The 27468-nt window shown below is 48.7% G+C and overlaps 1 protein-coding gene across 3 annotated transcripts in view; it reads right to left on the reverse strand.

Annotated features, from left to right (window-relative positions):
• Positions 1-1499: 1499 nt before the first annotated feature.
• The window catches only part of LOC142490542 (immunoglobulin superfamily member 3-like), a 29185-nt gene continuing 3216 nt past the window's right edge, over positions 1500-27468 (reverse strand). The window contains exons 2-5 of one of the 3 annotated variants that reach the window (XM_075592952.1): positions 18594-18698; positions 5838-6215; positions 5063-5470; positions 1500-1844 (exon numbers count right to left, since the gene is read on the reverse strand). In XM_075592952.1, the coding sequence (XP_075449067.1) occupies positions 1843-1844; positions 5063-5470; positions 5838-6215; positions 18594-18698 (893 nt within the window). In that variant the 3' untranslated portion in view covers positions 1500-1842. Of the gene's footprint in view, positions 1845-2324; positions 2348-5062; positions 5471-5837; positions 6216-18593; positions 18699-27468 lie in introns of those variants that run through there. The other 2 variants (XM_075592951.1, XM_075592953.1) reach the window with 2 other exon arrangements.

The following is a 27468-nucleotide window of genomic DNA, read 5'->3' on the forward strand; positions in this document are numbered from 1 at the left end:
ACAATATTCACATACAACAATTTGCATATTATACATTTGACTTAGCACAAGTGTTGTGCGACCTCATGTGGTCGTTCCGGGTAATGCGCCTGTCGGGACCATATTCGTGAGCGTGCTTAACCAGGTAGATTAGGGTAATGCATATATTTTTAACCCCTTCACTCCCAATGCGAGTTGGGGTTAATCAGTCGGCTAGAATAACTTTATTAATGGCCTGATTAACCCCTCTGTCGCCACACCCTCATCTCTCCTGTCTTGACTACTGTAACCTCCTTCTGTCTGGCCTTCCTGCCTCTCACCTGTCTCCCCTTCAATCTATCCTAAACGCTGCTGCCAGAATCACTCTACTCTTTCCTAAATCTGTCTCAGCGCCTCCCCTGCCGAAATCCCTCTCCTGGCTTCCTATCAAATCCAGCATCTCACACTCCATTCTTCTCCTCACTTTTAAAGCTTTACACTCTTCTGCCCCTCCTTACATCTCAGCCCTAATTTCTCGCTATACATCATACCAACTCTTGCGTTCTGCTAATGGATGTCTTCTCTCTATCCCCTTTGTATCTAAAGCCCTCTCCCACCTTAAACCTTTCTCACTGACTGCCCTACACCTCTGGAATGCCCTTCCCATCATCTATCCACCTTTAAGACCCACCTAAAAACACACGTGCTTAAGGAAGCTTATGAGTAGCTCTGTGGCTGATAATTTACACCTCATACATTAACCTTGGCCCCCTGCAGACATAATTACCAGAACGCCCTCCTACTGTCTCTGTACATTATTCCTACCAACAAATTAGATTGTAAGCTCCTCGGGGCAGGGACTCCTTTTCCTAAATGTTACTTTTATGTCTGAAGCACTTCTCCTCTTTATGTGTTATATATATTATTTATTATTTATATTATTGTCACGTATGTTACTGCTGTGAAGCGATATGTACATTGATGGTGCTATGTAAATAAAGACATACTGTACATACATACATACACACACACTTTTTTTACCCGTATCCTATTGATCATTTAGCAACCAATGTGGTACGTGTGCTAAGTAGTCATAATAACATCAGATGTACTAATCCAGATCAATAATGCACATATGCGCCGGTGCACTGCCCCATTAAATTCTGGTTATGGCGACAGTACCTGAGAATAAATAGTGTGGGCTATGGAGAATGTGCCCCTAGTGCATCTTCAGAGTAGTCTGGTGGAGTTGGGTACCACAGACACACGTTATGCTGATGTATATGTAGGAATGTGCTGCTATACACATCCTTGAAATGCAGGAGTGACGAGTGACCATAATTGAAAGACGAAAGAACAAAGCCCTTGTTTAACCCTATAGGAGCCAGTGTCTCTAGTTTCTAGATCCAGCCTGATTCCTTGCAGAGGAGGAAGACCTGATCCCAATTACCTCTCCTGACCCGGGAGAAACCTGATCAATGTCCATAAACCGTAGAACATCCGGATTGCCATCGTGGCAATGGGTCACATGTCGGGCCACTGGGGTGTCCGTTACTCCGCTAACACAAGATTTCTCTTTTTATATCCCATCACCACGACGGATAGATTACCACTTATGTAGAAATATCACTAGAGCAGATATTGTGCCCTCGGCGTGGACTGGTCACTCCACAATCATTTCCTCACTGGGGCATTTTAATAAGGGGAAAACATTCAGCCCATGGACGCCAAATGAATATTTATTATTATTGAACGATGATACAACGGCTGAAGTCTTAGAGGAGTTGATGCGATATTTCAACATTAACTCCACTCCTGACGTTCCCCATTCCACTGTATGGGAAGCTCATAAAGCTGTAATCAGCGGAAATTAAAGCTTTGTCCTCCTGGAAAAGAAAACAGGAAAACAAAATTAAATTGATGCCCTAACTAACAAACTAGAACACTTAGAAAAGCTTCATAAAAGCACTCCAATAAAACAGATTAATAGCCAAATTATACAAACGAGGTGAATTAAACCAATTCTTAGCCGCGAGAGCAGAGAAGGCCATTCGCTGGACAAAACAACAGTTTTATGATAAAAGTGATAAAGCAAACAAAATGTTGGCAAATAAACTAAAAGCAAAGCAATGCCTATCTAGAACGCTCAGTATTCGCACGCAGAAGGGGGCATAACCTATGGTCCTGAACGTATCTGCTCCGAGTTCAGAGATTTTTATACAGCTCTTTACAACTTACCGAGAGACGAAGGGAGATCTCGGAACTTCAATTATCAACAGACATTGATTCGTTCTTATCCAAATGCTATCTTGCAAAACTTTCAGGTGAAGATATTTTACCGCTAGAATCTCCAATTTCACCACTAGAGATATCTGATGAGATTAAATCCCTTAAAGGGGAGAAAGGCTCCTGGTCAGGATGGATTTTCTAATCTCTATTATAAAAACTTTGCAATGATCATTATCTCCCAGCTCACCAAATTATTTAACATCTTTCAAACAGGGCAAGCCCCTCCTAAAACAGTGCTGCAGATGGTAATACTGTAGTGATTATTCCCAGAGGTAAAGACCACCTAAATTGCTCCAATTACAGACTCATATCCCTACTAAATACCGATGTTAAATTAAATGCCCAAATTATTGAAAATAGACTTAATCCACTGTTGCCTAAATTGATTCATCTGGACCAAGTAGGATTTATAAAAGGGAGACAGGCTCTGGATAACACCAGACGTCTGGTCAACCTTACTCATATAGTCCCCAATCCAAATACCCGGCCTTCCTATTATCACTAGATGCCGAAAAGGCTTTAACCTCCTAAACTGGCAGTTCCTGTTCACCACCCTAAAAACCAAGGGATTCAGCGAAAAATGTATAGATAGTATCAAAATTCTATATAGCTCTCCTTCGGCCACAGTCAAAACTAATGCAGCCTACTCCTTCTCATTTCCCATAAATAACGGAACTCGTCAGGGATGTCGCCTATCCCCTCTCTTATTCGCAATATCTATTGAACCATTGGAAGCCTTTATTAGAAACATCCCCAATATCTCAGGAATTCAAGTTAAAAATCAGGAATATAAGATAACTCTATTTGCCATCAATATAATACTGTCCCTCACAAAAAATGTAATCTCACTCCCTGGCGTATTTGAAAATTTGGATTCCTTTGGTAAGCTGTCAGGCTATAAAATTAATAATACAAAATCTGCAGCACTAAACTTAAATTTACCCAGCCACACAGTCAAACTGATCCAGACCGATTTTGACTTCAAATGGGATCCTCAAAAAAATTAAATACCTATGTATTCATCTCACAAAAGATTACAACACAATGTATACATTTAGCTATGCCCCTCTTTTTAAACAAGTCTATAAAGATCTGTCGGATTGGGACCCCTACCAGATATCCTGGTTTGGTAGGATCACATTGATAAAGATGAACATCCTGCTTAAGATGATATATTTTTGAAGTGAAACTTCATTGCGCGCACCTTCCACGCGAGATCATTTCCCTGGCAGTAAATGGACTTCTTGGTGGCAGAAGTGACGTCACTGATGGCAGACGAGTTCCTCAGCGACGTCAGTGTTGCCAGCTTGGAACAGCATAAGCACCGGAGAGGAGGGCTGCATTCTGCACAGGCGTCCCGCAGATGCGCAGAGGCCCCGGTGCGCATGTTGAGCATGTGCAGAGGCCCCCAGTACGCACGGTGAGCATGCGCACAGGAGCAGCAGCATAGGGACACACACAGACACAGAGACACACACAGAGAAAGACACACACACACACACAAACACACACAGATACACACACACGCACAGAGAGACACACACACAGACACACACACAAAGACACACAGGTACACACACACGCACAGAGAGAAGCACACAGAGACACACACGCACACAAATACACACACACACGCACAGAGAGACACACACATAGACGCACACACACACAGACACGCACACAGAGACGCACACAGAGACACACACAGGTACACACACACGCACAGAGAGAAGCACACAGAGACACACACACACAAAGAGACACGCACACAGAGACAACTGTGCCAGACCTGGTGGAGCCTGCGCAGCAGGTGGCAATGGGTTGCCTGGGGGACGCCGCTGCTCGTAGGCACAATTCCCATTGGCTAATTCGTATTTTATGCTCGTCCGTCTTTCTGAGCTGGCTCGAAACCCCCCTCCTCTGACATCAGCAGCCAGACGAGACCCCATTCTGATTGGCTGGCTGATTTACGATCCGGTCTCTGATTGGTTGCCAGCCCCTTCTCCATGCTATACATAGAACACTTAGGTCTATGTAAGGGGACTGGCCGATCAGAGAACCAGACCATCTTGTGAGTCGGTGAGGCGCTTGCGGGCTTTTCAATGTTGCGAATAGCAGAGCAACCGGCTTCAGTTTTGGAGCTGGAAAAGCCCACCTAGCTGAGACTAAGTCAGACGCGAGGACCAAGTTCTGAGAATAGAACTGAGCGGTCGCGGTTATGCGGTCTCCCCGAAAAGAGAACCGCGTATCCCGGGTCGATGTCCTGGTCAGGGTAAGCCTTCCGAAGCAGGCGCCCTTCACCAATTTGAGGCTAGTTGCACCCCCAGTAAGTGTGTATTATTTTTGTATTTTGTGTATTCATTGTGTGTCCGCGGTTTTCACCTGAATAAACCTCATTTTATTCCACTACCTTGTTTTGCCGCGTGAATGATCCCAGAAGGTATATAAGCTGTAAAAAGTGCTGGTCTCCCGTGCCAGTGATCACATAGACATAGACATAGACATGCCCTGCCCCTGTCAGCCTCACCTCCCACCCTCTGCACACGTAGCTCAGCTCCTAAGGCACCTGTAGGGCTGTGTAACGGGAAATGTAGATACATCTGGAGCTGTTTTTATATTACTCTTAAAGGGGTAGTCCCACGTTGTACCCTCCCAAAAATCTAAATTTCTTTAGGACCAATTAGGCTACTAGAACTACAAGTACCTTTAGGTGCCAGATTAGTTTGTTTTTAAAGCCTCCAGAGTTTACACCTTTCCTGCACCTGTAATGAATCTTTTGTTCTTACAAGTATAGTTTATATTCCCCAACACTTACACTTGCCACTTGATACCACAAGTTTGGTTTCCTCTGACACTTTCCGCTTGATGTCCGTCCATGTCCCATCAGGATCCTGGATCCATTCAGACGCCCGGCAGGAGATCTGACCCTGGTCTGATGTCTGGAGAGCCTGGATGGACAGACGGTAGACTTTGTTCCCGAGCTTCTCCAGCCATACACCCCCCGAGGAAAAGCGCTCAGTGTAAGAAGGACCTGGGAGAAGCACAAAATCCCGGGACAGGGATATTATCTGTGTCTCACTCTCAGAGGTTAAGAGCAACGTGACAGAGAGTTGGGTGTGCTGGGAGGAAGCCGTTGATACATAGCAGAACAGGTGCAGGGGGTCCCCTTTTCTCTTCCTCAGGGCTTGAGGAGACATTCTGACCTCCAGCGTGTCTGGGATCACTGGGGGGAAGAGGAGCAGCGTCAGGTCAACACAGGACAAATCCACCTTTATATTGTCATTGTCAAATTAAGATAGAGCTTGCAGACAGAGAAGGAATCATGTTAACCAATCAGAGTCCTTACTGCCCTTCCTCTGCCCTCTGTAGATGAAGTCATCTTCATTGTTGGATCTAGGATGAGGCTGATCGCTGGTTTTCTGCTCAGCAGATTCCTTGTATTATTTGGTAAGCTGCACAGAAGGTGCTGAATGCATCGGGGTGCAGTGCATGAATTTCAGAAATTAAAGTGACAGCTTCTTGCTGTGGTGCAAACTCCCCAATACATGAAGATACTACATGAAAAGGACCTATGCCTCATGGTTACTTACCGTTCAGATTCACCCTGTCGCTGTAAGTCCCATAATACGGTGTATCGGTCCCGGGCGTGTAACACACATACTGCCCGGCGTCCATCTCCTGCAGCTGACGGATGTGTAGGAGAGTGTGGTCGCCCGCCAGGCGCTCCACGTAGATGTCACCGCTGTCCACACGATCGGAGAAGATAGCGTAGGTATAGTCAGATCTCGCTGTGCTCACAATCGGACTCTTACTCTCGGGGGAGGACCAAAGGTATACGGACCAGAGGAATTCCTGCCGGGAGGGGCCCTGGTAACCACTCACCCGGCACCAGATACTGATGTGGGTGCCCACAGTGCGGTACAGGGGTCCCGGCTGAAGCGTCACCTCCCGCTGGGTCCAGGACATGCCTGTGAGAAGGGGACACATGAGCTTATGTTATATGGCACAATATGAGGAGTTATAGAGAGGCGTTATATGGCTCAATATGAGGAGTTATAGAGAGCGTTATATGGCACAACATGAGGAGTTATAGAGAGACGTTATATGGCACAATATTGTATTGTATTGTATGTCTTTATTTATATAGCGCCATTAATGTACATAGCGCTTCACAGCAGTAATACACGTGGTAATCAAATAAATAACAGATAATATAAATAACAGGTCATGGGGAGAAGTGCTTTAGACATAAAAGTAACATTAAGGAAGAGGAGTCCCTGCCCCGAGGAGCTTACAATCTAATATGAGGCGTTATATAGAGCCGATATATGGCTCAATATGAGGAGTTATAGAGAGCCGTTATATATGCAGCAATGGGAGTATTTATGAGGTGGGGTTACAGAGAAGTTGGAAGCGTAACAGAGAATTATTATATAGAGCCAAAGTAGGAGCTAGAGGGAATGTTATATAGGGCAATAGGAGGAGTTATAGGGAGAGGTTATATGGGGTAATATGAGGAGTTATAGGGAGCGGTTTTATGGAGCAATCGGATGAGTTATAGGGTGTGGTTATATGGGGTAATAGGAGGAGTTATAGGGAGAGGTTATATGGGGTAACTTGAGGAGTTATAGGGAGAGGTTATATGGAGCAATAGCTGTAGTAATATCCCCAGTACATATACACTGGCGACACACTTTATTCGAGCTCGGCTAGTCCCACGAATTCAGGTATACTCGGGTGTATTGAGGTTTGTGACTGTTTTCTGCCCGAGTGCATTGAGGTATTTTCAAGGCAGGGATTGAAGCATTTTATTCCCGCTGGCTGCAATACTGCACAGTATATATATGTATACTGCATTACAATTCATGAATTTATGCCATCTGGTAGACACGCGAAGCATTGCAGCCTATTAAATCCTAATCATTATCATTTAACAGATCAGCCGCCCGTCAGCCAGGCATGAACCCAGGCTGGGAAGGCAAACGCAACGGGGCTTGTCAGAGGTGAGGAGCGGCGCATTCCAGGTATCTGCCAGGTACATACTGGGTATTTGCTCGAATAAAGTGTGTCGGTGCAGTAAGGGAGAGAAGAAAAAAACAAACCACAAAAAACAGTGGTAAGAAATGGATGTATGCAGACAAATCCCATATAATATTAAAAGTAGCTATAAAACAAACACACATGAGCTAAATCCCACTTCCCATTCCTCAGTGATGAAGCTTAAGGCGAAACGCATTTGATGAATTGTGGACACTACAGGCCACCGTAGTTGAAGGAGTAAGCTTTCCACCTAGACAACCCTAACCAGCAACAGAAGCCACCAGCCCCTTGCGTGCAAGCACCAAACCGAGTCCCAAGGGAAGGACAAGTTTTGGGAGGAGCAACCAGGGCTGTGCCCAAGTTAAGGGAGAACCCGCATGATGCAGAAAGGAATTAGTAATCGGGAACTGGGACAGACGTCACGCTGATACCCCACGGACAAGGGAGAGACGTGTAAAGTCCGAACTGGAAAACTAATCCACAAGCCACTGTGTTTTGGCTGTTTGTGAGCGGGCCGTTCTATTTGTACTATATCTGCTGCTAATAAATGGTAATACACTATATCCTTCTCCTTTCCACTTGAGAAACACCCGCAGGGTCAGAGTGGAGGAATATCCTTTCAGGTGGGACTTAGCTCCTGTGAGTGTTTAATTTATAGCTACTTTTAATATTATATGGGATTTGTCTGCATACATCCATTTCTTACCACTGATTTTTGTGGTTTGTTTTTTTCTTCTCTCCCTTATATGTACGGGGGGTGATCACCTAAACCACGCGCGGGAGGACTATTTCCTTTTAATTTGGAATTTGTGGAGGAACTTTTATCACCTCCTTGGACTCTGGCTGTGGGTCTCTGAGTATACTGTATACTTTACATTGCTTTTTAGAACTATTTATCCATTTTATCTACAGTATTTATCCCTTGTACGTTATTTATTTATTTATAAAATGTTTTACCAGGAAGTAACACATTGAGGGTCTTATTCAAAAAGCCTCGATAAGGCCCTTATTGACCAAAATGGCTACTCGTATTCAGATAGCCTCTATAAGTGCTCGATAACGGCCTGTATCGACGCAAAATTTTATCACCATCCGACATTCGCCAACTGAGCGGCGATCAGCTGCTTATCGACCATTTTCAGAGGGATGATAAACTTGCGTGATTCAGAGACCCGCGAGTCGGCTGTCGCGGCCTATCGCAGCCCTAAAAGGCGTTCTTCTCCCCAAATCCAATACACCACAAAATTTTGGTAAATTGGTGGGGAGTTGACCTCGATGAGCTGCGACGTGTCGGGACTTAGAAAAAATCAGGCCCCTTTCCTGCCTCGGATTGATGCCGGTGGTCTCCGGAGCTGATAGCCATTAATAGCAGCTCCTGACCCCCCGGCATGCAGCCCCCTGTAAACAGCACAGGCTATACCCATCTCCTTCCTACTGTGGTAAGTCCTGTTAAATGCAGGCACCAGTAGTGATCATGGGTTTCCCCTGCTTCAAGCCCTGGTTTGATTAATGGAGGTAGGCCCCCTGACTCTGTGTGCAGGCAGAGACACAGGGGAGGGGCCTGCTGACATCATGATGGGCGGGGCTGTCTCTATTTAGTGGGCTGCTCCTGTGAGTCTGAGTTTAGTAAGTTAGTGCTGGAGTGCGGGAATGTTGGAGTGCTGAAGTGCGGAAGCAGAGTCAGGAGAGTGCTGAAGCAGAGTCTGAGCTTGGAGCATGCCAGAGAGAGTTGAGTAGAGCTGATAGCACAATAGTTCAGGTGGACCAATGCCCCTCACCCCGATGCTGGGGTGATGGGGAGAATTCATCCCCACCCAGAGGATACCCTTGAGGTGGGCCGTGGGGTATTGACGCCCCAGCCAGTCCATCCTGACGGTGGGTACACTTGGAGGGAAGGAGAGGAGGAAAGACCTGTACAGAGTGGATAGTCGAGTAATAAGCGGGACATTGCTGTTGTTGTTGTAGCTGCTTGTCGTCACTTCTGCCGGGTGCTGCGGAGATCAATAAAGAGAGACATTACCAACTTTATCAAAGACTGTTGTGTGATTCTGGAGCATTCACCCTGGGACCAGGGTTCAATCTTCTATACAGGTCCTACCCCATACCCTGGGAAGGTATAGAGGATGGAGGCGCTGCACCACTGAAAGCATGGAGGCTATTACCCCAGAAGCCTGTTCCTGTGATCCCCCACACCACCACGGGAGACTCAGGCCCTCCTGTTTCACACAGATACGCACAACTAAGTACATGTAATCCGCCCTCACACACCCTAGACATGTCAGATGAGTCTAGGGGGGGAAGAAGGGTTACATTTGGAGGCGATGCTGAGATAAACAGGTCAGGCTTATCGCGAGGCAGAACAGAAAGAGTGATGTGCACTCTCCGGTCCAGTGCTGAGGAACGTAGGGCGCAATTGCACACTGGGGGTAGTCAGGGGAGCGTGGATCGCCGCTTCTGCATAGTGCGCCCTGGGCGCCCTAAGCGGATGGCGTAGAGGGGGTGCATAGCTATCGCTGTCCTAGTCCCTTGAGGCAGGTAGTGTGAGGCAACTGGGGGGGTCAGCCTGCTAACTAGTCCAGGGACCATGGCCCAGTGCCCGCACTTTGAGTGGCCAATAGAGGGACACCCGTACCTAGGGAGATGCCCGGTACTCAAGCTAGCACCACCGAACGCACCACAGAGCACTGGCCGGAAAGAACATCGAGCACAGTACACACACAGAAGGAGTTCTGCTAAGCCTGGGGTATGCCACCTCATATTAGTGGGTACCAGAGTCATGCAGAAAGAAGTAGAGAGTGCCGAGGAGATTAGTCAGTGTCTAGGAGTAACATACACCTTAGACATTGAGGAGAGTACACAATTACATGTGGTGGGCGCATCGAAAATGGTGGCCGTCTCTACATGTGCTCCGCGGAGCAAAGAACCCTCCAAAATGGTGACCAAGGCGCCCTCAGCGGCTTAGCAGATAGCAGCCGAGCTAAAATGGCGGTTCCCGCCAATCCTGGAGCGCGCACGTGGGTCGTGCACCAGAATTGTATGAGAAATGTGACTGGAAATATGCAGGGGTTTGGCGCCAAACCCAGATCCCCTGCAAAAGGAGCGGAGCAGCGCAAAAGCCGAAAGCCCACCCACCTGTGCTGGGACTGGTCAACAAACCAGGTCACGTCACACTGAAAGAAGGAGAGCCCCGCCTCTGGGTTCCACCAGAGGGAGGGAGCACAGGATAGCCAATCAGGAGCATCCTCAGCAAAGGGAGGGACAGGAAGAGAGAGCGAAGAGCTTCACTTCTGTCTGGCATTCGAGGAGCAAGGAGCTGAAACACTGAACTGTTCCACCACTGAGCTAACCATGTCCGAGATGAGTACTACTATATACCAACTACCAGGAGGCTTGCTGGTAGTGGAGGTAGCTGAGCACGAATACCTCTGGTGTTTGTGTGTTCACTGTGGGATACAGGGCGCGGTACCAAGCACCGTACGATGCCCTCAGTGTGGCACGTTTTACCTGTGGCCGAACGAGCCGTGGCCGTTGATCGAGACGCCGCGGGGTGCCTCTCCGGGAACATTAACGGAGGTGGCGGAAGGTAAAGACAAGACTGCCCTGGTTCCCCGTTGCAACCAAGCGGGAGGAACCAAGGCCCAGCCAGCTGCAGAACCAAGCGAGCTGTCAACGGAGAAGAGCGCGACCGCAGTGGAGGTACCGGAGCGAGACTGCTTTGTACCAATACCCACTGGTTGTATCGCAGTAGAACCTGGTGACTCCCTAGCGGAGGAACCGATCCTGATATCTTCGGAGGAAGAGGTTGGTGTGACATCGGTGGCGATGCACTTACCGGCGAACCACCCCAGCGGTACCAAGAAGGAGCAGACGAGCCCGGAAACCTTCCGACGGCGAGCGCTGGTGCGGCTGGAGGCCCATTAAAGTCCCACAGCCGTGGTGACTCCCAGTGCGGCAGAAACGGTGGCCGAGACGACTTCGAAGGACCCCGAGATCCACAAACTGCAGTGGAGCGATAAGGAGACACCACCACCCCCTTACGCCCGCCAGGCGAAAGCAGCAACCCAGGAGGACAAGAAGGAGAGGCTTGAGGCCTACTTGTCCGTCCGTGAACCAGATGCTCCGCCAACGCCCATGCCGGTCCTTGACGCACTTCCGGTGCGTGACCACGGAGCGGAGGGAGATTCTAAGGGCACAGCTGATGATGTCATTTCTGGTTCCACCGGAAAACGAGGCCCGGAATCGCTGTTCTCCTCACTGAGAATATCCATGGCCGCTGCAATGGCCAACCTGAAGAGCCAAGGTCCATCAAGAGGGGAGCGGTATCACCCGCTTTCTGGACAATGACATGAACGTTGCCCCTGCCCCAACCCATAGTTCCACCGCCCCGGCCACTGCCCCTGCCCCGTCACGAGTGTTGCCATCGGGACCTAGCGGGGATAAATTAAGCAAATACCCTAAGTACTCCAAGGACTTGCGGGATTGGGAGTTGAGCGATAAGGGGTCGGATGGGGAGATACCTTACTCTAGTGTGATACCTGTGTCTAACCCTGTACCGTTTTCTCCTAGCACTAGAGGGAGAGCCCGAGAGTCCCATGCTCCAGCGGAGGCTGGGCCGGCTCAGGAGGTGGTTCACAAGATGAACCCTACCAGGTACATCAATGCCAAGGGGAGGAGAGATTGCTCGCGCTCTACGGAGGCGGGGATGTCCGGTGTCTCAGCGCAGGCCGAATCTGAGGTAGAGCACACTAGTAAGTCCACAGAATACGAGCAACGTGACAAATGATGGGCGCCCCTGTTTACTGGGTACCATGAAGGGATGGACCGTACACGGTTCCTGCTCATTAAGAGCAACATTGTAGACCATTGGTGGGCAACAGGTGCCTTTACTCCTCAGGAGGTGGAGGATGAGATAGATCATAGGTTCCGAGAGATCGAGCAGAAACTCATTAAACCCAAGGGCCCCAGTATCCTATATGACGAAATTGCTCCGGAAGAGCCAGAGTTTTGGGTACTGCCAAGCAGGGCGGGGCACCGCAAACTCACTAAATTGAGCTGTGACGACAGAGCCATAGTGGCTAGATATAGGCAGTCCCATAGATATGAGTACCCTTATGTGCCTGAGCCCATCATGAGGGAACTAGAAGAGAATCGGGATAGATGGCTCAGGGAGGCTGTGCAGGAATATCTTCGGACCAAGTTTGGTCAGGGAGGTTATCATAACAAGGATAAAATAAGCGAGTTAGTTAGGATCTGGAGCATAGGAAGGTGCATATACATGCACAGCGTGATGTATCGACCGGAGCATGGGTCGGTGCAATCTTTCTATGTGACCATCACTGATCATAATGGCAGGAGAAAAAGGAAGCCAGATCCAAACCATTATTTGTAAGGTTCTCCACGTTGGGAGTAACTGGGTTTGTATTATTACACTACCTCATAAGCCAATGTATGATAACAATGCCGTATATGTGCTGTTTCCCAGGTTGTTCGCTGCAGGATGGTGCTGCTAGACCTAGGTCCAAGTGGGGACCATTGGATTCCACCAGAGGGAGAGTGTAGCCCCCTGTATACAGCACAGGCTATACCTATCTCCTTCCTACTGTGGTAAGTCCTGTTAAAGGCAGGCACCAGTAGTGATCATGGGTTTCCCCCAATTCAAGCCCTGGTTTGATTAATGGAGGTAGGCCCCCTGACTCTGTGTGCAGGCAGAGACACAGGGGAGGGGCCTGCTGAAATCATGATGGGCGGGGCTGTCTCTATTTAGTGGGCTGCTCCTGTGAGTCTGAGTTTAGTAAGTTAGTGCTGGAGTGCTGGTGTGCCTAAGTGCTGAAGCAGAGTCAGGAGAGTGCTGAAGCAGAGTCTGAGCTTGGAGCATGCCAGAGAGAGTTGAGTAGAGCATATAGCACAATAGTTCAGGTGGACCAATGCCCCTCACCCCGATGCTGGGGTGATGGGGAGAATTCATCCCCCACCCAGAGGATACCTTCTTAGGTGGGCCATGGGGTATTGACGCCCCAGCCAGTCCATCCTGACGGTGGGTACACTTGGAGGGAAGGAGAGGAGGAAAGACCTGTACAGAGTGGAGGGTCGATTGATAAGCGGGACATTGCTGTTGTTGTTGTAGCTGCTTGTCGTCACTTCTGCCGGCGCTCGGAGATCAATATAGAGAGACATTACCAACTTTATCAAAGACTGTTGTGTGATTCTGGAGCATCCACCTTGGGACCAGGGTTCACTCTTCTATACAGGTCCTACCCCATACCCTGGGAAGGTATAGAGGATGGAGGCTATTACCCCAGAAGCCTGTTCCTGTGATCCCCCACACCACTGCGGGAGACTCAGGCCCTCCTGTTTCACACAGGTACGCACAACTAAGTACATGTAATCCGCCCTCACACACCCTAGACATGTCAGATGAGTCTAGGGGGGGGAAGAAGGGTTACATTTGGAGGGGCTGCTGAGATAAACAGGTCAGGCTTATCGCGAGGCAGAACAGAAAGAGTGATGTGCACTGTCCGGTTCAGTGTTGAGGAACGTAGGGCACAATTGCACACTGGGGGTAGTCAGGGGAGCGTGGATTGCCGCTTCCGCATAGTCTGCCCTGGGCGCCCTAAGCGGGTGGCGTAGAGGGGGTGCATAGCTATCGCTGTCCTAGTCCCTTGAGGCAGGTAGTGTGAGGCAACTGGGGGGGGAGGTCAGCCTGCTAACTAGTCCAGGGACCATGGCCCAGGGCCCGTACTTTGAGTGGCCAATAGAGGGACGCCCGTACCTAGGGAGATGCCCGGTACTCAAGCTAGCACCACCGAACGCACCACAGAGCACTGGCCGGAAAGAACATCGAGCACAGTACACACACAGAAGGAGTTCTGCTAAGCCTGGGGTATGCCACCTCATATTAGTGGGTACCAGAGTCATGCAGAAAGAAGTAGAGAGTGCCGAGGAGATTAGTCAGTGTCTAGGAGTAACATACACCTTAGACATTGAGGAGAGTACACAATTACATGTGGTGGGCGCATCGAAAATGGCGGCCATCTCTACATGTGCTCCGCGGAGCAAAGAACCCTCCAAAATGGCGACCAAGGCGCCCTCAGCGGCTCAGCAGATAGCAGCCGAACTAAAATGGCGGTTCCCGCCAATCCTGGAGCGCGCACGTGAGTCGTGCACCAGAACTGTTCGAGAAATGTGGCGGGAAATGTGCAGGGGTTTGGCGACAAACCCAGATTCCCTGCAAAAGGAGCGGAGCAGCGCAAAAGCCGAAAGCCCACCCACCTGTGCTGGGACTGGTCAACAAACCAGGTCACGTCCCACTGAAAGAAGGAGAGCCCCGCCTCTGGGTTCCACCAGAGGGAGGGAGCACAAGGATAGCCAATCAGGAGCATCCTCAGCAAAGGGAGGGACAGGAAGCGAGAGCGAAGAGCTTCACTTCTGTCTGGCATTCGAGGAGCAAGGAGCTGAAACACTGAACTGTTCCACCCCTGTGCTAACCATGTCCGAGATGAGTACTACTATCTACCAACTACCAGGAGGCTTGCTGGTAGTGGAGGTAGCTGAGCACGAATACCTCCGGTGTTTGTGTGTTCACTGTGGGATACAGGGCGCGGTACCAAGCACCAAGGCCCGATGCCCTCAGTGTGACACGTTTTACCTGTGGCCGAACGAGCCGTGGCCGTTGTTCGAGACGCCGCGGGTGCCTCTCTGGGAACATTAACGGAGGTGGCGGAAGGTAAAGACAAGATTGCCCTGGTTTCCCGTTGCAACCAAGCGGGAGGAACCAAGGCCCAGCCAGCTGCAGAACCAAGCGAGCTGTTGACAGAGAAGAGCGCGACCGCAGTGGAGGTACCGGAGCGAGACTGCTTTGTACCTATACCCACTGGTTGTATCACAGTAGATAGAAACTTATGGTGTACCCCCGCTTCAGCTTGGATTTATTTCAAAGGAAGTGGGGCTGCAAGGGGCATGTAACTTAGTACACAAAATAGACAGACAGAGCCCCTGACGGTAGCACTCTCTTCCTAAATGATATGGTGATTTTTTTAAAATAAACTTTATTAATTGACAATAACGTTAAAATATTGTGGTCTAAAACAAAGATTAAATGTTCCAATTGTGTCCGTCTCTACTGGCTAAGTGTGTCCAGAAGAGTGTACATTAATGGGTTAATGTCCAGTGTTTGGGTAGTTCACTGGCCCTAGTGTTCCTCGTGTAGAGTGAATAGACTAGAGTATTAGTGGATTGTCAGCAGTTTGGGCCACACATGCAGTGCCCCAGTATTGATATACTAGTTGGTGCTCTTTAGTATGGGACCTATGCTGTGCTGTTACGTTGTTGCAGCTAAAGCATATTAAAGTTGTTATATAGAGCAAAACTTGGTCAAAGTGCACCTATTGTATGTTCCCGTCACCTCCCTATACAGTGGATGGTATGTTGAATAGGGTGTGTGGTGCTTAGTACAAAAACATCTCCAGCATATAGTGCCTGGGGTTTGCTGTATACTAGTATAGATGAAAATTGATACTGGTTTTTATAATGACACTGCTATAACTCTGATCTAGATAGATACCAAGTTAATAGCTGAGTGCTGTACCTTTTGGGGTGTTTATATCGGTCAATTGACAGATCTGTCCCCATTTGGCACAGTGCTCAGCATGTGTGGTTGTATTCTGGCACTCCAGAGGTTAATTGCTGGTTAGGTTTGCCGTTTTGCTAATACGTATTATACCCTATGAGCTGCTCGCTGTATCAGGGAATTAGCATTGTGGCTTCCTTACATAGTTGTAATACAATGTTATGCCAGATTGTATATGTGCCTTTACTTGTATATGACTACTGAATCCATTGGGACCCTAATAGTCCTTTACTGTGCACTGGAAGCGCCACGCTGACTCTCTCAATCACACTGAGTCAGTGTATGTGAACTCGGGCACCTCCGCGTGCACGTGGTCACGTGCTTGCCGACGCGCGCGTTTTGCGAGTGCTTTTTCAAGGCTATTCAGCCTTGTCTATTTTGTGTACTGTATCACAGTAGAACCTGGTGACTCCCTAGCGGAGGAACCGATCTTGATATCTTCGGAGGAAGAGGTTGGCGTGACATCGGTGGCGATGCGCCTACCGGCGAACCACCCCAGCGGTACCAAGAAGGAGCAGACGAGTCCGGAAACCTTCCGACGGCGAGCGCTGGTGCGGCCGGAGGCCCATTAAAGTCCCACAGCCGTGGTGACTCCCGGTGCAGCAGAAACGGCGGCCGAGACGACTTCGAAGGACCCCGAGATCCACAAACTGCAGTGGAGCGATAAGGAGACACCACCACCCCCTTACTCCCGCCAGGCGAAAGCAGCAACCGAGGAGGACAAGAAGGAGAGGCTTGAGGCCTACTTGTCCGTCCATGAACCGGATGCTCCGCCAAAGCCCATGCCGGTCCTTTACGCACTTCCGGTGCGTGACCACGGAGCGGAGGGAGATTCTAAGGGCACAGCTGATGACGTCATTTCCGGTTCCACCAGAAAACGAGGCCCGGAAGCGCTGTTCTCCTCACAGAGAGTAGCCATGGCCGCTGCAATGGCCACCCTGAAGAGCCAAGGTCCATCAAGAGAGGCGTGACACATGGCAGAGAAAGCGCCCAAGAAAGCGTCCCTTGGTCGCGGTATCACCCACTTGCTGGGCAATGACATGAACGTTGCCCCTGCCCCATTCCATAGTTCCACCGCCCCGGCCACTGCCCCTGCCCCATCACGAGTGTTGCCACCGGGACCTAGCGGGGATAAATTAAGCAAATACCCTAAGTACTCCAAGGACTTGCGGGATTGGGAGTTGAGCGATGAGGGGTCGGATGGGGACATACCTTACTCTAGTGTGATTCCTGTGTCTAACCCTGTACTGTTTTCTCCTAGCACTAGAGGGAGAGCCCGAGGGTCCCATGCTCCAACGGAGGCTGGGCTGGCTCAGGAGGTGGTTCACAAGATGAACCCTACCAGGTACATCAATGCCAAGGGGAGGAGAGATTGCTCGCGCTCTACGGATGCGGGGATGTCCGGTGTCTCAGCGCAGGCCGAATCTGAGGTAGAGCACACTAGTAAGTCCACAGAATACGAGCAACGTGACAAATGATGGGCGTCCGAGTTTACTGGGTACCATGCAGTGATGGACCGTACACGGTTCTTGCTCATTAAGAGCAACATCGTAGACCATTGGTGGGCAACAGGTGCCTTTACTCCTCAGGAAGTGGAGGATGAGATAGATTATAGGTTCCGAGAGATCGAGCAGAAACTCATTAAACCCAAGGGCCCCAGTATCCTATATGATGAAATTGCTCCGGAAGAGCCAGAGTTTTGGGTACTGCCAAGCAGGGCGGGGCACCGCAAACTCACTAAATTGAGCTGTGACGACAGAGCCATAGTGGCTAGATATAGGCAGTCCCATAGATATGAGTACCCTTATGTGCCTGAGCCCATCATGAGGGAAATAGTAGAGAATTGGGATAGATGGCTCAGGGAGGCTGTGCAGGAATATCTTCGGACCAAGTTTGGTCAGGGAGGTTATTATAACAAGGATAAAATAAGCGAGTTAGTTAGTATCTGGAGCATAGGAAGGTGCATATACATGCACAGCGTGATGTATCGACCGGAGCATGGGTCAGTGCAATCTTTCTATGTGACCATCACTGATCATAATGGCAGGAGAAAAAGGAAGCCAGATCCAAACCATTATTTGTAAGGTTCTTCACGTTGCGAGTAACTGGGTTTGTATTATTACACTACCTCATAAGCCAATGTATGATAACAATACCGTATATGTGCTGTTTCCCAGGTTGTTCGCTGAAGGATGGTGCTGCTAGACCTAGGTCCAAGTGGGGACCATTGGATTCCACCAGAGGGAGAGTGTAGCCCCCTGTAAACAGCACAGGCTATACCCATCTCCTTCCTACTGTGGTAAGTCCTGTTAAAGGCAGGCACCAGTAGTGATCATGGGTTTCCCCTGCTTCAAGCCCTGGTTTGATTGATGGATGTAGGCCCCCTGTGTGCAGGCAGAGACACAGGGGAGGGGCCTGCTGACATCATGATGGGCGGGGCTGTCTCTATTTAGTGGGCTGCTCCTGTGAGTCTGAGTTTAGTAAGTTAGTGCTGGAGTGCGGGAGTGCTGGAGTGCTGAAGTGCTGAAGCAGAGTCAGGAGAGTGCTGAAGCAGAGTCTGAGCTTGGAGCACGCCAGAGAGAGTTGAGTAGAGCTGATAGCACAATAGTTCAGGTGGACCAATGCCCCTCACCCCGATGCTGGGGTGATGGGGAGAATTCATCCCCCACCCAGAGGATACCTTTTGAGATGGGCCGTGGGGTATTGACGCCCCAGTCAGTCCATTCTAACGGCGGGTACACTTGCTGTTGTTGTTGTGGCTGCTTGTCGTCACTTCTGCCAGGCACTGCGGAGATCAATAAAGAGAGACATTACCAACTTTATCAAAGACTGTTGTGTGATTCTGGAGCATCCACTCTGGGACCAGGGTTCACTCTTCTGTACGGGTCCTACCCCATACCCTGGGAAGGTATAGAGGATGGAGGCGTTGCACCACTGAAAGCATGGAGGCTATTACCCCAGAAGCCTTTTCCTGTGATCCCCCACACCACCGCGGGAGACTCAGGCCCTCCTGTTCACATAGGTACGCACCACTAAGTACATGTAATCCGCCCTAATACCCTAGACATGTCAGATGAGTCTAGGGGGGGGGGGAGAGAAGGGTTACAACCGCTAAGGTAATAAAGGGGTTAACCCAACCGCTACCCACCCACAAGGTCTAAACACCCATCCTTAGGGCTAATACCCCCTTCACCCACCCGTGAAGCCTAAGCACCCACCCCTGACTGACTTTACCCACCCTATAATCCTTGAGTAGTATAGTGGTTCATCATATCCATATAATAATAATATGGGCATGATAAGCCTCTATAGCACTCAATGGGCACCCTAATGACAATAAATTAATACACAAGACACACAATAATAAAACGTAACTAAACTCCAAAAAATAACACGTCACTAAATACAAACAGTAGCAAGCTAATCCAATCAATACAATTAATAGCAACATCAACAACGGTTAATTGTTTAATTAATTCAATCTAAACAATTAATTCCGAAACAACTCAAAATGAATAGTAACACTAACCAATCTAAACAATGAATTACTCCAACATTACTGAATGTAAACAGTAAAATAGAAAGAAAGAAATTCTAACAATATCTGAACTACAGTAACCATAAAACACATTAGCTAACATACTGTAATGTAACATTAAATACAAACGAACACCAATCGCAAACCTTTAATTACATTAAGAATGAAAAAACAAACAATGAAATCCACATAATACATGAAATACAAAAAAGCAACACCAATACTAAGCGAGAAATGCCCCCCAAATATTGGCATAATAATGTATTAATCTGTACCCTAAAGAGGTACCAATTAATATATTATCAGTCAATGTGCCTCCCCCAAAAATAAAAATACACATCCAAAGAGACATTTACAAACATTCAATATATTACTTACCATTAGAAGCGGTGGCCCTCCAACTCCCGGGGTAACAGGAAGCTCACGTACCTTGAAGACCTCCAACAGCATCTGATGACATTCGCCATGAAGATCCAGCTCAGGTACTTCAATCTTCTTTTTTCTTTCTTTACTTACCTTCTTCTATCTTCATCTGTAACCATTTCTTCATCTTCTTTATCTTCTATCTTCATCTGTCAATCCAAAAAACCCCATGGTAAATCCCACCGATGTTGTCCCGTCGTCTTCTTGGGCTCAAATGAGGCGTCACGGCCTTAAATATGGCTTGTGACGTCACATTTAGCCTCACAATGGTTATCAGCCACCTGATTGGCTGTTCAAACCATGTTCCGAATTTAATATTTTTTTTACATGACGTCACTTAAAGGGAATGATGCCAGCCAATCAGAATGGCTGTGCTTCATTTACCTTTAACATGACGTCGGTAAATTCCAAGATGGCCACTGTGTCACAAGGTATTTCAGCCAATCAGAGTGTGGAATTGGTTCCCACGATCTGATTGGCTGAAATAGCATGTGACGCCAGCTTCGTGACGTCATCTTAAAGGCAAATGAAGCACAGCCATTTTGATTGGCTGGCATCATTCCCTTTAAGTGACGTCATGTATTATGTTAGCTAATGTGTTTTATGGTTAGTTCAGATATTTTTAGAATTTCTTTCTTTCTATTTTACTGTTTAAATTCATTAATGTTGGAGATATTCATTGTTTAGATTGGTTAGTGTTATTATTCATTTTGAGTTGGTTTCGGAAATACAGCTAAACCCCGTTATAACGCGCCTCGTTATACCGCGATTCGGTTATAACGCGGTTTTCCCGTTTTTTTTGCACACTGCACACACTGCACACACTCACTGCACACACACTGCTCATTGCTCACACTGCCACACTGCACACACACTGCACACTGCACACACACTGCTCATTGCTCACACTGCACACACTGACACACTGCACACTGCACACACACTGCTCATTGCTCACACTGCACACACTGACACCCTGCACACACACTGTACACTGCACACACACTCCTCATTGCTCACACTGCACACACTGACACACTTCACACACACTGCACACTGCACACACACTGCTCATTGCTCACACTGCACACACTGACACACTGCACACACACTGCACACTGCACACACACTGCTCATTGCTCACACTGCACACACTGACACACTGAACACACACTGCTCATTGCTCACACTGCACACACTGACACACTGCACACACACTGTACACTGCACACACACTCCTCATTGCTCACACTGCACACACTGACACACTGCACACACACTGCACACTGCACACACACTGCTCATTGCTCACACTGCACACACTGACACACTGCACACACACTGCACACTGCACACACACTGCTCATTGCTCACACTGCACACACTGACACACTGCACACACACTGCTCATTGCTCACACTGACACACTGACACACTGCACACACACTGTACACTGCACACACACTCCTCATTGCTCACACTGCACACACTGACACACTGCACACACACTGCACACACACTGCACACTGCACACAATTATTATATAGAAATAAACAGACAACTGCACTTTAACAGATGTATTTTGCCTGTACAACGTCTTGTGACTTTTGTTTGACAAAGTTAAGGGGGTGGGAAGTCATTGTGCTGTGGGGGGGTGGGGGGGTCCTGCGCTGCGGCTATGGCGGGCCCTGTACTGCGGCGGGGGGGGGGGGGGGGGTTAGCGGTCTGTGTGTGTGAGTGCGAGTGCCTGTCTGTGTGTGTGTGTGTGTGTGTGAGTGCGTGAGTGCCTGCATGTGTGTGCGCGCGTGTGTGTGTATGAGTGCGTGAGTGCCTGTGTGTGTGTGTGTGTGTGTATGTGTGTATGTGTGTATGTATGAGTGCTCCAGCCGAGTCCATGGAGGGAGGGGGGGGGAGAGAAGCGGGTCCCTCCTGCAGCCAGTGGAGGGAGTGGGGGGAGAGTAGCAGCTCCCTCCTGCAGTCCGGGGAGGGGGGGAGAGTAGCAGCTCCCTCCTGCAGTCCGGGGAGGGGGGGAGAGTAGCGGGTCCCTCCTGCAGCCCGTGGAGGGAGGGGGGGGGAGAGTAGCAGCTCCCTCCTGCAGTCCGTGGAGGGAGGGGGGGGAGAGTAGCGGGTCCCTCCGCTCAAGCCACGCCCCCCCTCCCTGTCAAACCTCCCACCTCCCGCTCACCTCCCGCTCCGGCTCTTACACTTACTTACACACACACTCAGACACTTACACACACTGACAGACACTCACACACACTTACAGACACTCACACACACTTACACACACTTACGCACATTCACGCACACTTACGCACACTCACGCACACTCACACACACTCACACACACTCACAGACACTCACAGACACTCACACACACTTACACCCACTCACACACACTCACAGACACTCACACACACTCACACACACTCACACACACTCACACACACTCACACACACTCACAGACACTCACAGACACTCACACACACTCACACACACTTACACACACTTAGACACTCACAGACACTCACACACACTTACACACACTCACACACACTCACACACACTCACACACACTCACACACACTCACACACACTTACACACACTTACACACACTTAGACACTCACAGACACTCACACACACTCACACACACACACACACACACACTCACAGACACTCACACACACTCACACACACTCACATACACTTACAGACACTCACAGACACTCACACACACTTACACACACTTACACACACTTAGACACTCACAGACACTCACACACACTTACACACACTTACACACACACTCAGACACTTACACACACTGACAGACACTTACACCAGCACCACCACCCGCTCCCCCCCCTCCTCCCGCACAGGCAGCAGGAGCACCGGGCACGTGGAGGGATCTGAGGTAAGCGGCAACCTGAGGGACATCCCCGCTCCCATCTCCTGCCCTGCGGCCTGTCCCGCGGTGACAGGGGGAAGCGGGGACAGGAGGGACATCCCCGCTCCCATCTCCTGCCCCATCTCCTGCCCCGCGGCCTGTCCCGCGGTGACAGGGGGAAGCGGGGACAGGAGGGACATCCCCGCTCCCATCTCCTGCCCCGCGGGCTGTCCCGCGGTGACAGGGGGAAGCGGGGACAGGAGGGACATCCCCGCTCCCATCTCCTGCCCCGCGGGCTGTCCCGCGGTGACAGGTGGAAGCGGGGACCGGAGGGACATCCCCGCTCCCATCTCCTGCCCCGCGGGCTGTCCCGCGGTGACAGGGGGAAGCGGGGACAGGAGGGACATCCCCGCTCCCATCTCCTGCCCCGCGGGCTGTCCCGCGGTGACAGGGGGAAGCGGGGAGCGGAGGGACATGCCCGCTCCCATCTCCTGTCCCGCGGGATGAATATGCGCTAAAGCGGCGGCCATTTTTTTTTTCTCGCGACCCCGTTAGTAACGCGGTGGTCTCGGGGTGGACCCCGAGACCCGCGTTATAACGGAGTTTAGCTGTAATTGTTTAGATTGGTTAGTGGTTTAATTAATTCATTGTTGATGTTGCTATTGATTGTATTGATTGGATTAGCTGGCTACTGTTTGTATTTAGTGAAGTGTGTTTTTTTGGAGTTTAGTTACGTTTTATTATTGTGTGTCTTGTGTATTAATGTATTGTAATTAGGGTGCCCATTTAGTGCTATAGAGGCTTATTATTATATGGGTATGATGTACCACTATACTACTCAATGGGTATAGGGTGGGTATAGTCAGTCCGGGGTGGGTGCTTAGGGCTCCCAGGTTTGTATCGGGTCAGGGTGGGTAAACCCCTTAATGACTATAGCGGTTAGTAACCGCTAAGGTGATTAAGGGGTTAGGGGCCATTATAATGTATTTATTATGTATATATGCTTTCTGGCAATGGAGGATAGAGGGACCTGGTGTTGTGGTAAGTATAACTGTATTTATTTACTTTATTTATGTATGCTAATGCAGTGTTTAATAATGGGCAAATTATCTATTATCCATATCTGGATAATAGTTATTTTGCCCATTACTGTACAGTGCGGAGGGGTGGGGGGGGGGGGGGCGTGTATTGATGTTTTTTTAAATATTTATTCATATACATTTCTTTCATAGTGTAGAGGTGCAGGGGGTCTCCGGAGCTGAACCACGTTGGTTTTATGTCCAGGGACCCCTTGCTTCCCGAGATACAGGCACCTTTATGGGGTGCCGGTATCCCTCTGCATTGAAATGTCCCGCGCCACGTGACCGTGCCATTTCCTTGCATAGGAAATACCGGCACCGCATAAAGGTGCCTGTGTCTCTGGAAGCAGGGGGTCCCTGGACCTGAAACCAACGTGGTTCAGCTCCGGAGACCCCCTGCACCTCTACACTATTAAAGAAATGTATATTTAAATAAATAATTTTCGGGTGACATTTCAACTGGGAGAGGCGGCTCTCTCAGAGCAGCTCTCTCTGCAGCAGAAATGAATCGCCGGTTCAGGCCTTTTCAGAGGCTCGATGCTGTCGCTGGCAGCAACTCGCCCGTTTTGGGCATTTTGCTATCACTGGTAATCGAGCCTTTCTGATTACCGTGATAGCAACGCCCAAAAAACGCCATTTTACATTCCCTGGCGATTTTTTTTATCAACCCTCTCTGAATAAGGCCCTGAGAGTTATCTCTCGTTTTCACATATGTCTTGGGCATAGAGTTAAGACAAATAATACATGGTTACAAATACAGTTGCATAATGAGCAGGGTATACATTATATACAATGCAGAGTAAGAGATAATATATATTATAGGCGTATGTAACAGTTACAGACCAGATTAAAATGTGAGACAGCCTTAGATTTGAAAGAACTTAAACTGGTGGTGGATGTGAGAGACTCCAGTAGACTGTTCCAGTTTTGGGGTGCACAGTAAGAGAAGTAAGAGAAGGAGGAACGGCCGGATACTTTGTTGAGCCTTGGGACCATGAACAGTCTTTTGGAGTCAGATCTCAGATGATAAGTGCTGCATGTGGTGGGGGTGAGGAGCTTGTTCAGATAGGCGGGTAGCTTGCCCATAAAGAATTTAAAGGCAAGACAGGAAAGTTTAACTTTGCGCCTAGACTCTAGTGATGACAAATCTAGTTCTTTGAGCATTTCGCAGTGATGTGTGTTGTAGTTGCATTGGAGAATAAAATGACAAAACTTGGTACTCAGATGGCACTTCTTAATTTTTCTTTTAGCCGTAGTAATAGTGAGTGGTTACTTGGGACAATAGGAGGAGTTATAGTGAGCGGTTATGTGGAGCAGTAGGAGGAGTTATGGGAAGAGGTTATATGAAGCAATAAGAGATTTAGGGTGCGGTTATAAGGAGAGGTTATATAGAGCAACTGGAGGAGCTACAGCGAGCAATTATACGGAGCGAGAGTAGGTGCTATAGGGAGAGTTTATATGGAGCCGTAAAAAGAGTTACTGTATAGGGGAAAGTAGTTTAATAGGGAGGCATTATATGGATCAATAGAAAGTTTTACAGGGAGCAGTTATATGGCGTAGTAGGAGGAGTTATAAGGAGAGGTTATTGGGACGGTGAAGTGGTACCCAGGCCAGTAAATAAAGGTAGTATGCCCGGCTGAGTGCCCCTGAGCCATATTGGGGAAATGTGATTGTCAGCTCTTTGACACAGTAGTGGCAGTAACACTTTGCTGTTAATAAAAATGTCTGTGTGTCTCCCACCAGGAATAAGGTGGCGAGAATAATGTTATTTCTATTGTAAAATGATTTCGATAGTGGTGTTTTCCTGTAACCACCAAAATGGTTTTAAAACCCAGCAGTCTGCAGCACAGCGCAAAGCGCATAGCGTTTGGCTAACTTCTGCTAGGAAGGTCCTAGCGCGCTGTGAGCGCTGGGAGAGTAAAACCAGGAAAAAGGTTATAACGTAATTTTTATCAAGTTTGATAAAAATTGATGAATGAAAGTCCCCCTATTTTAATGGTTCCAACATTATAGGTGTAAGGGGATTTTCATTCAGACGGCCGGAACAGAGAGAAACACTCAAGTTGTAATTGCGGTACTTTGGAAATGTTTGGCAGGTAATTCCTGAGAGGTGAGCAATGCATATGTAACTAGGACTTCTAAGCCCCACTGGTTGATTCCCCGATGTCTGGAAAAGTCCTTACTTGATAGCATTAGTCGACTAAAAGTGTGAAGTGGGGAGGAGTAATTCAAGTGTCCCCCATCTTAGCAAATGGCCCAGATGTCCGACCAGCTCAGACAAAATGTCGCCATGTAAGGGGGCTTCGTCTGTATGCAAAGCGGCGAAGGTGCGAGGTTCGCGCATGCCCTTAGCAAACTATGAAGCCCTCTGCCAGGTTTTGCCAAGTATGGGCAATGCTGGGATAGGCGAGGTTATTATTCCCATGAACGAGATTGGCTGCAGAGGTTACAGGATAGGGATTTTTACTGCATAAAATCCCTGCAGCCGATCAGGAGTCAGATTAATCTAAGCTGGATATGAAACTTTGCAAACTCGTAACCCAAGTGAAGAGTTCATAAGAACTAAGGAATCCAGAACTAATTCTATGGTGGTAGAACGAAGTAAGCAGCTGCGGAGGAGAAACAGGGGTTGCGAGAGGCGCCCCTATCCAAAGACTGTTTTCGGCTTTATTTGCACACAACTCCCGCTCCTGGGAAATTGTGCCTAATGACTCTGTTTCTAAAGATTTCATTTTGGAGATAGAATATTTCGTTTTGCCCCGTCCCAGTAAGTGTATTTCAAGTGGGGTTTTTTTTTGCAAATAATCGTGTGTGTGTTCATTCTGTAAATAAATTACAATTTATTTTATCTCTTGCTTTGCTCAATCAAAGGATCCGGGTATTTTGGTGTTAAAAGTGCTGGTCTCCCGTGACAGGTTTTTTTCTGGTGGCAGTGGTGGGATCTGATTGAGTCTATGGTATAGTGTCTTGCGGGATCCTATAGCATAGCAGGAGACTCGAAAGTTTCGAGCTCCCAAAGCAAGAGGTAGCATACACACGAATTGCAATTTTACGAGAAATACAGTCACCCTTTTGTTCCCCTAAATATTTGCCTGCGGGTAAAACATGGAAAGGTGAGCAGAATGATTCCGGACTTAGGATCGTGCCCGGATCGTGGTCCGGTGTGAGAGTTATGGACTTCCGACGGCTTGTCGTTCAAAGGTGCAAATGGAGGAGGAATTAGAAAGACATGAAGTAGGTATTACTTATCCTGCGTTCATGGAGCTCGTAACTGCAGCCGCAATGATTACACTTCAGCCCGGGATTTAACAGGCTGATCCAGCCCTGGTGGGAGATGGACATGGGAAGGGAGAGTGTGCTCACTGGGTTAATGGTGAAGGACTTGTTCTTGGAGATGCGGGAGGAATTTTCCCAACAGTTCCAATAGTCCCCGTTGCTACTGGACTTGCTAACTCTGGACTCACAGCACTTCTTGCCTCATGGGGGAAGGAGCTACAGCAGATGAGAGAATTTGCCTGCTGGCAGCTCTACACGGACAAGTGTCCCCTCACTCTCACTTGGTAAACGGAGAGCAAGCTGTCCCTCAAGTTAATCACCAAAGCTTCAACAAGTTTGTCTGTGGCAC

The sequence above is a fragment of the Ascaphus truei genome, chromosome 3 (assembly GCF_040206685.1).
Source record: "Ascaphus truei isolate aAscTru1 chromosome 3, aAscTru1.hap1, whole genome shotgun sequence".
Taxonomy (NCBI): Eukaryota; Metazoa; Chordata; class Amphibia; order Anura; family Ascaphidae; genus Ascaphus; species Ascaphus truei.